General features: G+C 36.4%; 1 protein-coding gene across 1 annotated transcript in view; it reads left to right on the top strand.

Moving 5' to 3' along the window:
• Positions 1 to 10,498, top strand: part of Alg13 (ALG13 UDP-N-acetylglucosaminyltransferase subunit) — a 65,665-nt gene extending 55,167 nt beyond the window's left edge. Inside the window, 3 exon segments of the mRNA XM_036174145.1 lie at positions 4,062 to 4,102; positions 6,595 to 6,796; positions 9,615 to 10,498. Coding sequence (XP_036030038.1) covers positions 4,062 to 4,102; positions 6,595 to 6,796; positions 9,615 to 9,871 — 500 coding nt within the window. The 3' untranslated portion in view covers positions 9,872 to 10,498.

The following is a 10,498-nucleotide window of genomic DNA, read 5'->3' on the forward strand; positions in this document are numbered from 1 at the left end:
CTCATCTTTTCCCTCTTGTCTTTCACCAGTCAACAAAAAACATTTATTCCTCTTCTTGGTTTCATATTTTGTAAGTATTATTGTTGTTTCTACCTAATTTAACCCAATATCTAAATCCTGACTACTTTATTCTGTTCACCTTTGGTGCCTAAGTAGTATTCAACCATCACATAGTGCTGATTTTCTATTTTTCTAGCATTTTATTGGGAAGGTAGATAAACATTATTGATTTTTTTCATTGATAATATAATTGCCAGCAAGATTATGTTGTTGATGTTCGACTGTATTGTTTTTATCACATATTTGCTCATTGTTCCTTTTGTCTGTCTGAGGGGAAATTAACCTATCTTGTTTTAATGGCTTTAAAGGTAAATTGTATTTATCAGGAGACCTCCCCACCCATAGAGGATAATGAAAATGAGTATATATACACAATGTACATAAAACACAAAATCCTATAATTTGTGGATTAATCTAGAAGACATGCATAGTATTTGGTAAAATAAGCCAGGTACAAAATGACAAATACTGCATGTTTCAACTTATTTGTAAAGTGTGAAAACATACTTCTTATTTCATGGAAATATAGAATGGGATAGAGGTTGAGAAGAATATAGGATGGTAAATTAAGGAAGATTGATCATTAGGTACAGAATTACATATTATTGTATGTGAGGACTATGTTTTGGTATTGTATTTGCACAGTTGGATATATATACTATATATTTCAAAATAACTAAGATTTTAAATGTTCTTATAAGGAAGTGGTGAATATTTATAGTAGAGAATGTTTATTTAAGCGTATTTCGTTATTGTATTATTATTCAGTTATTGTTCAATGTATTTATGTATAATTTGTTAATATGTGTAGTCATGTATTCATTACAATACATAAAATCAAAAGTTACCTATGTGGCCCATTACCAATTAAATTATAAATATTGTCATTGTCTCAACACTATGGTTTTTTAATAGAAAAAATTGTTTTTCCTGCATGTGCATATTCATATATGTATAGGAACAACTTCTGTGTCTCCTCACATTCCTTTTGTTTTTCTTGAGATGAGATATCATTGCCCAAGAACTTAGCAAGTAGGCTTTGGCTATCTGGCCAGCTAACCTAATTCCTGCCCCAGTTTTTCCAGTGCTGAGGTGACAAGTGTGCATTACCATGCCCAGCATTTTTTGCATGAGTTCTAGGGCTTGGATTTATGTCTGCATGACAGATACTTACCTCCCCAGCCCTGTCCCACAGTTTACTTATGTCACCTCCCTGTCATTTTCCCCCTAGATATCATCATTTCTCTGCTCCTTTGTTTTCTACATGGGTTAGTTTTACATATAAATGTAATCAGTATAGTGTGTAATTTGTACAGTGTTTATTAAACTGGGTATGAGTGTTCATCAGTGTTCTTTAAATTAGAGATGCACTTGGGTTTTTTCCTATGGTTAGTTTTTAATTGAATATTCCTTATAAATTCTTACTTCATAAAATGTCTTTTGAACATATTCTTCCCCCTCTCCTTAGCACCTCTCAAGTTTCCATCCTTTTCCAAACACTCTTGAGATTTCTTTTTTCTTCTTTGTTCATAGAATCCAGTTTGTGTTACTCAGCTATCTTGGGATTGGGAGCTGCTCTGATGTGTGGTCATCTTCCCAGAGGTCACATCATTAAAGAAAACTGACTGTCCCCCTCCTAGAAGCTATTAGTGCTAATGCTCCTAAACTAGTGGTGGGATTACATAAATCTGTGTTTTATGTGCTGGAATTTTGTAAGGATAGAACTATGAGCTTTTGTAAGGATAGAACTATGAGCTTTTGTATTATCATACCCTAAAATATAATAGATTTCATTATGACATTTTTGTACGGTATATCATAGTTTGACTATATTCACATTCCCACTATCATCTCCCATACTTGGTGCCTCCACTCATTCCTTTTTTTTTTTTTTTGCTAGATTGTTCCCTTCTTCTTTCATGTCTTTTTATATATTTATATGTAGTTGTATGTAGTTGAATCTAGATTCACATGAGACAAAACGTGTGGTAATTGGTTATTCCCAACGCATTACTCTTTCTCTTTTTCTTCTTGCCCTGCTTTTAGAACCCTTCTTTCTGCTACTTTGATGTTTTATTTTCAATTTTGTCCTTTTAGTGCATCAAATACAGTTGGTATTAGGGTGTTAAGCTTGGCATGGATAATAAAGAGCTCTGGGTCGGGTGTGCTGGCACCTGCCTTTAATCCCAGGGAGGCAGAAGCAGATGAATCTCTTGAGTTTGAGGCCAGCCTGGTCTACAAGAGATTTGCAGAACCAGGGCTACACAGAGAAGCCCTGTCTTGAAATCCCGCCCCCCAAAAAGAGTTCTTTAAAAACAACAACAACAGCAAAAAAAAAACCCTTTAAAACTAGATTCTTCATATGAAAGGAAACATTTGTCTAAGTCTGGCTTATTTCACATACTATCTGTAGTGCCATCTATTTTCCAATAGATGTCATGACTTTATTTTTTTATTGCTGAATAAGACTATTGTGTATATATACCACCTTTTCTTTATCCATTCATCTATCAATAGGTATTCAGGCTAGTTCCAGATTTTGGCCTTTGTGAATAATAGCGTGTTTGTAAGGTTCATCATTCTTGTATAGTTTAATAATGCTCATTGTATGGTTATGCCACAGTTATTTTCTATTAGTTGATGGGGATTTTTGTTGTTTCTATCTTTTGACCATTGATGATAGTTACTACCATAAACATTGGTGTGCAGGTTTTTGTATTAATGTTTGTGTGTGCCAGAGATTTACTTTCTGTTCTTCTCATATTCTTTAGCTTGAGCATCTGGCTTTATATCCCCGTATGTTAGTGAAAATACATACTGATTCTTTTAAAATGGCAATAAATAAATGGATTTCCATAGGGAGGCTTTAGCTTATTTTCCACAAACTCATCTTGTTAGTGGAACTTGGGCTATATTAATAATAAAAATAAGTGTGGACACAGGTCAGTCAGTGCACTTATGGTTACAATAAAAAAACTCAGAATATGGATGAAGATGTTTTTCAGTGGTAGAATTTCTTTTTTTTTTTCCCTCGGAGACAGGGTTTCTTTGTGTATCTTTGCGCCTCTTCTGGAACTCGCTTTGGAGACCACACTGGCCTCCAACTCACCAAGATCCGCCTGCCTCTGCCTTCGATGCTGGGATTAGAGGCGTGCACCACCAACGCCAGCAGTGGTAGAATTTCTATTTAGTGTTTTCAAGGCCTTTGGTGTCCATTCCAGACATTAAAATAATACAGACAAGAACAAGAATACTGTGAACATTCCCTCTTCTGTACATCTAGTTTTGGTTAATTTATGAACTATTTGAGTTCTATACTTGGAGAAGTTTTTATCATTTCTGCCTGCCTTGGTTACTGCCCCCTTTCTTTGGAGTTCTGGTGGTAGTGTGTTATAGTGTTATGATAAATCAAAACAAGATGAATATGCTAAGTTTCTTGAGTGGGCATCACTGCTCAGCATTAGTAGAGCAGTTTATACTATGTAGTAGTGTGAGTAACTGAGGTACAGGTGTAAAATTTTCATCTTAAGACAAGCAAGAAAATGTCTTTTTTTTTTTTTTTTTTTTTTGGTTTTTCGAGATGGGGTTTCTCTGTAGCTTTGGTGGCTGTCTTGGAACTCGCTTTGTAGACCAGGCTGGCCTGAAACTTACAGAGATCCCCCTACCTCTGCCTCCCAAGTGGTGGGATTACAGGCGTGCGCCACCACCACCTGGCTGAAAATGTCTTTTCTAGCCATTTTCTTAGTAACAGAATGGCATTACAGTAGTATGTGTCTAATACTAAGAGCAGAAATGAAATTTGTATTGGGTGATTAAACCTTGTGTCACAAAATGATCATAGCTATGCCAAGTGAAAAAATCATCCTTTAAAGCAGAATTGAGAGTTGTGGTAGTGTGTGAGATGGCTATGACTGTATCTTTAATAATTTGCAGGGAAAAGCTTTTAAGTAATCTAAATTGCTTATGTCAGTCTTATAAAAGTCTTTTTTTGTTTGTTTTAGATACAAAAGTTTTGCAGTACTATTTCAATCTAGGATTGCAGGTAGGAATAATACTAAAATTATTTTGATAAGTCCTGTGTTCAAATAATAATCTCTTTTTAGAAATCAGACTCTTGAACTTTAAAATCCAGGAATACTGTGAATGTCTCTTATTCTCTCAAGAAATCTCTGAAGCTGATGTTGGTCAGTTTTCTACTTTTAGCATGGCTCAGTGTCTTACTATGAAATAGTGTTAAGTTGAAGAGAGTGGTCTCTAAGCACAATTTCATATATATTAGGTTATGCTTCATACTTAACATTATATACTAGCCCTTCAGTGGTATAAATCCAGAATGAGAATTATTTGTTTACTTAATATCTTAGGGAAATTTCTGTATTCTATGTGAAAATCAGACTTAGTTCAATGACATTTAAATAACTTTTTAAAGCACTAATTTTAGATACTTGCTAAGCACTTCCCTGAGTTTGAAAGGTGTACATACATCCTGTTATCCCTGCTAGGTGTTTTGGTTTGTGGAGCCAGGGATCATTTTTCCCCTTTAAATACACTTCACTTATAACTAATAAAACCTATAACCAGATAGCATATTTCCTGACAAAGAATGATGCAGATGAATATTGGTGAAATTATTAAGGCCGCTCCACGTAGTTAAAAGGGAGGTTTATTTTGTGGGGTACTTACAAATGAGGGGGTAGGTTACAGGGTCTGGCAAGGGTATAGCACAATCCGGCGTTGTTCTCTGGAGAACTCTGCTCGGTCTACCTTCAGCGTCCAGAGTCCGGGAACCAAGAGAGTGAGTTCTTCCCGATCCTTCGTCTTCCGCTTCCTCCTCCGCCCCGCCTTGTGGGCGTGACCATTACCAAAGCCTCAGTGGGGGTTGGAACTTCCAGGCCAATGCTGGGATGGCTATCCACTACAGATGAATATTTAGCAAATGATATGAAACTAATAGTCTCTTGGAGATGGCTCAGGTAATTCATAGCCCCTTGTAATAATTTCCCTGAGACGTTAGACATCAGAAAACCTTTTTCCTCATATAGCACACATCTAAATTAAGAGTAGTAGGGTAGCTATTTGTTCTTTGATATTTTTAAGTGTAGTTTTAAGAATTGGTAATTACTTGTCCCTTAAGTTATTACACTCATGTGGAAACTTTGATATACAATCCACAAGGCTGAGGCATTTAAAAATAATTCTCCTAGCCAGGCATTATGGTACGTTTCTGTGGTCCTACCGACTCAAGAAACTGAGGTTAAAGGATCACTTCAACTCAGGAGTGCAAAAGTAGATTGAATAACATATATAGAACACCCTTCTCAAAAACAGACAGACAAACAAACCAACCACCCAACAACCAAACCTGGCGGTTGTGCGTACACCTTTAAACCCAGGACAGTGGCTGGTGGATCTCTTGAGTTCGAGGACAGCCAGGGCTACACAGAGAAGCCCTTTTTCGAACCCCCTCTCAAAAAAAAAAACCAAAAAACAAAAAACAAAAAAAACCCACCGACATAACCTGAATCTGCTCTTTATGTCACAGAATACTAGGAGATGAATGATAGATAGCTTAATACTTTTTTCCTTTGTTATATTAAAGACAATAGTGTTATATAGTGTTCATTGTGTAGTATATTTGGGAACTTCTAAGGTATTAAGAAAAGCAGAATTAGCAGTTTTGATATCTTATAGGTTTTGAATTTTTATTAAAAATTTGTATGACATCTAATTTTCTAATTTAACTTAGCATGATTAACTTTTTTGTCATTTTTTTGGGAAAGATTTTTTTATGTATGTATTTTATGTATATGAGTATTCTGTATGTATGTCTGTACACCAGAGGAGGGCATCAGATCCCATTATAGATGATTGTGAGCCACTGTGTGGTTGCTCAGTATTGAACTAAGGACCTCTGGAAGAGTGCTATCAACTGCTGAGTCATCTCCAGCCTGCTTTTTTTTGTCTTTAAATATTTGATAGCGTGACTCATTGCATGTGTAGTAGTCTGCCATGGATATATAACAATTGTCTCAGCTCCATGTTGTTTTTTATTTCTTTTTAAATATTTATTTATTTATTATGTATACAGCATGTATGACCAGAAGAGAGCACCAGACCTTATTACAGATGGTTGTGAGCCATCATGTGGTTGCTGGAATTGAACTCAGGACCTCTGGAAGAGCAGTCAATGCTCTTAACCTCTAAGCCATTTCTCTAGGCGCCCCCCCCCCCCCCATATTGTTGAATACTTAGGTTTTTCAGTACTCTTTACTTTAAAAAGTAAGGCTACATGTGACATTTTTGTGTACAAGTCTGTTTATATCTTTGATTTTTTTTAAATGTATCCCTAGGTATAAATATGCGCTATAGGTTGTATAAAAGATCTTAAAGTTATAAGTTTAAAGAAATCTTTGAAAAAAACAAATCTTTGTACATATCAGATGTTACAACACCTGATTTTTTTTTAAGCTGTGAATTAAGAATAGAGAACAGTAAGGATTTGCAGGTTTTTACTTGTACCTTTTCTTGCTCCAGTGCTATCATCACAACTACTTGCACTCCATGGTCTATGTGCCACATGGGCAGCAGCACCAGCACCAGCACCACCAGCAGCAAGAGCTTCATGGAGAGAGTTATTCAGATTGTACTGAGCAACCTCTTGTAGACCAAAGTGCTTCTCATTTCTACAGTGATGTAGTGAGAGCAGATGACACACAGGCAGAAGTATCAACAAATGGTGAGTATGTAATGAGATTGCTAGTAAGAAATTCAGTTAGATTTTATTGTGTATAATTTAGTTAGTCTGCAGATAATTTATTAAATCCATATGCTTTTAGATTATCAGTTCTGAAAATGTATGTAGATGTCTTGTGATCCTTTGGACTCTGAAAGGATACATTCATGAGGCCAGTAGTATTTACAAACAATACTAAGATTTTATTTGTTCTTTCTCTTTGTGGTACTGCAGATTGAACACAGGGCTTCATCCATTTCAAGCAACAGTTCTACCACTGAGTTGTAGCCCCATCTCATTCTTTGACTTTCTTAGTTACTTTTCTGTTGCTGTGAAGAGACACCAGAACCAAGGCAACTTAGAGAAGAAAGAATTATTGAGAGCTTGCTTAAAATTCCAGAGCATTAGTCTGTGATCATCATGGTTTGGGGAGCATGGTAGCAGGCATTCGTGCATGGCACTGGAGCAGTAGCTAAGGGCTTATAAGCATGAGACTGTGTGTGTGTGTATGTATGTATGAGAGAGAGAGAGAGAGAAAGAAGAGTTCATGAGAGTGAACAAGCTTGCACTGACTGGGAATGGCCTGGCCCTTGAAATCTCAAAGCCCAACCCTCAGAAAAACTCCTCCTTCAACAAGACCACATCCTTCCTAAACAGTTCTACCAAGTATTAACCAACTATTCAAATATATAACCTTGGGGGTGCATTTTCGTTCAAACCCCACCACATTGACTGTGGCATCTGCATTCTTGGTACTAAAGTCAACGATGAATAAAACTACTTGTACTGGGCATCATAGCAGTGGCATCAAGCTAAATAAACCACTATGTTTATTACTGCTACACTCTGTATAGAATTGTGGATTTTTTTGTTTCTTTCTTCAGAGAGGTTCATTTAAAAAAAAAAAAACAAACCTAAGTTTTCATTCTTGCTAATTGTATTTAGTTTTCTTCATGATAAATATAGGAAGTAGTCATAAAATACTTCTATAAACTGAATGAAGTTTGTTTTTATTTTTAAGATTTATGTATTTTATGTGTATGAGTGTTTTGTCTGCATGTATACCAGTACACCAGAACAAGGCACTGGATCCCATTATAGAAAGTTGTAAGCCAACATGTGGTTGTTGTGAATTATTCTCATGACATCTAGAATAGGCAGTGCTCTTTACTTGCTGAGCCATCTCTCCAGTCTCTCTTTAATTTGTAGCCTAGGATGTTTATTCCTTTTTGGTTTTTTGAGACAGACTTTCACTGTGTAGCTCTAACTGTCCTGGAACTCACTCTGTAGACCAAGCTGGTCTTGAACTCACAGAGGTCCGACTGCCTCTGCCTCCTGAATGTTAGGATTAAAGGCATGTGCCAGCATCACCTGGCGTCCAGTTCTTTAAATGTGGTCTTGAACTCCTGCTTCCTTCTCCTTTGGCAGATTCTGCCTGTGTGTGTCACCACAATTGCCAAGTTTGATTATTAACTTAAGGTATTTATTAGCTGACTGTTAACATGGAACATATTTTCACCTTGAAAGAATGATAGACAAACATGGTTAGCTTGAGCAACATTTTCTCAAATGAAAATGTAGGCCTGTCAATTTAGGGAAAAAAGCAACTTGCTGAATTTACAGTGAAAATTCTATGTTTGAAATAAAAATTAGTGGTTTTACAAACTTGAACTTGTCATTATAAGTTTAACATCTTTGCAGTAATTTAAAACTCTTTTAGTAAGCTATTTGGAGCTATTAGTGAATGTAGTTTCTTAAAAGTATAAAGAAATGTGTATGTTTGCAAGATCTTTGTAACTTGGGAAAAGTATTGGATTCCCAGTTACAAACAGATGATGTTTCCATTCCTGATTTATTTGTATGTATAAGCTCGTGTATTTGCAACTTTTTAATACAGAAGATTTCAGACACTCTTTTGGTAACCTTGTAGAAATCATTATTCATCTCTAAAATCTTCCTGCCAGCTATGGTGCACGCCTTTAATCCTAGAACTCAGGAGGCAGAGGCAGGCGGATCTCTTCCAGGCTGGCCTGGTCTACATAGCAAGTTCCAGGACAGTCAAGGCTATATAGAGAGACCTTGTCTCAAAAGAACAACAGAATTAAAATGTTCCTGTTTGCAGTTGCTGTAATCTTTTCATGTATGTGTGTTTTTCCTGAGGAGTTCAGAAGAGGGTGTTATGGATCTTCTAGAACTGGAGTTACAGATGGTTATGAGCTACCATGTAGGTGTTGGCCCTCTGGAAGAGCAGCAAATGGCACTGAAGCACTGAGCCATCTCTCCAGCCTCTGTGATCTTTAAAAAATGTTTTAATTGCTGGACGGTGGTGGTGCACACCTTTAATCCCAGCACCCAGGAGGCAGAGCCAGGCGGATCTTTGTGAGTTCAAGGCCAACCTGGTCTATATTGCGAGATCCAGGAAAGGCACAAAGCTACACAGAGAAACCCTGTCTGGAAAAGCAAAAAAAAAAAAAAGTTACATTTTGTGTGTGTATGTGTGTGTGAATGAATGTGTATGTCTGTGCCTTTGTGTATGTGTGCATGCCATGGTTCACATGCAGCACTCAGGACAACCCAGGAAAGGAGTCAGCTTTCAGCCCTCCACCACGTGGGTCACTAGAAATGTCAGGCTTGGCAGCAAGCATCCCCACCCACTTGAGCAGCCTTGCTGACTGGCTGTGTGTTGTTTCTTGTAATTAATGATATATTTTATTTTTCTTGCATGAGTATTCATTTATATCTAGTGAGTTTTTACAATAGAATGTATATATATATATGTATATATATCTATATCTACATCTATATATCTTTTTCATTTCAGATACTTTTCCCATTGCTGATGCTGTACCTGTCCCTCATGGAGCAGTCTATTATCCAATAATGTCAGATCCCTATGGGTCACCTTTGCCAGGTTTTGATTCCTGCATTCCTGTTGCAACTGATTATCCCAGTGTTGCCATGTGGCATCCAGTTGGTGCAGCATATGGTGGTTCTGCCCAAGTCCATGGTGCTATAAATTCTGGGCCAGTTGGCTATATGCTTCTACCTAATTCACCTCATTATACACCTCAGAATTAACATTTGGCAATATAAAATATTCTTTGCTACCATTTTTACTTTTATGGTTGATAAATGTCTTATTACTTCTTAAGTGGTTTAGGTGGTAAGAAAGTTCACTATTGTATGTCTTTAAAATTACTTTACTTTTGAAGTAAACTATTTCTTTAAAACAAGGGCATATCACTTATGTTATGAATAAAAAAATGCAATGAATGTACATGTAGTCCCTATAATGAGCAAGTTCATTGTAGGCAGTCTCCTGTTAGCCAGCTTGTGAACATTGTACTAACTGATGGTGCCAACTGATAAAAGAAGGAAAACACACAAGCTGTTTTCTTACAGTATGATGCATACTAATCAACTATTTAAAATTAACATGATTTCCACTTTTCAAGAAATTTAAGAGAGAAAAAAAGTTATGCTCCTAGCTATTTGTTTATATTAAATGAGACTTCCGGTTTCTTTAAGAATTGTCAGAACTGAATTGCAGTCTGATATTTAATTTTGAAGTTACATGGTGTTCTGCTTTCATTTGCCACATATGGTATTGTTTAATACTGGATTCACGGAAGTGTCCTGCTGCACAGTATTATAGTGTCCTTGCACAGTTTGCAGTAAATAAAAACGAGCATTTAAAATTCCCAA

Source organism: Onychomys torridus, chromosome X (genome assembly GCF_903995425.1).
Source record: "Onychomys torridus chromosome X, mOncTor1.1, whole genome shotgun sequence".
Lineage (NCBI taxonomy): Eukaryota > Metazoa > Chordata > Mammalia > Rodentia > Cricetidae > Onychomys > Onychomys torridus.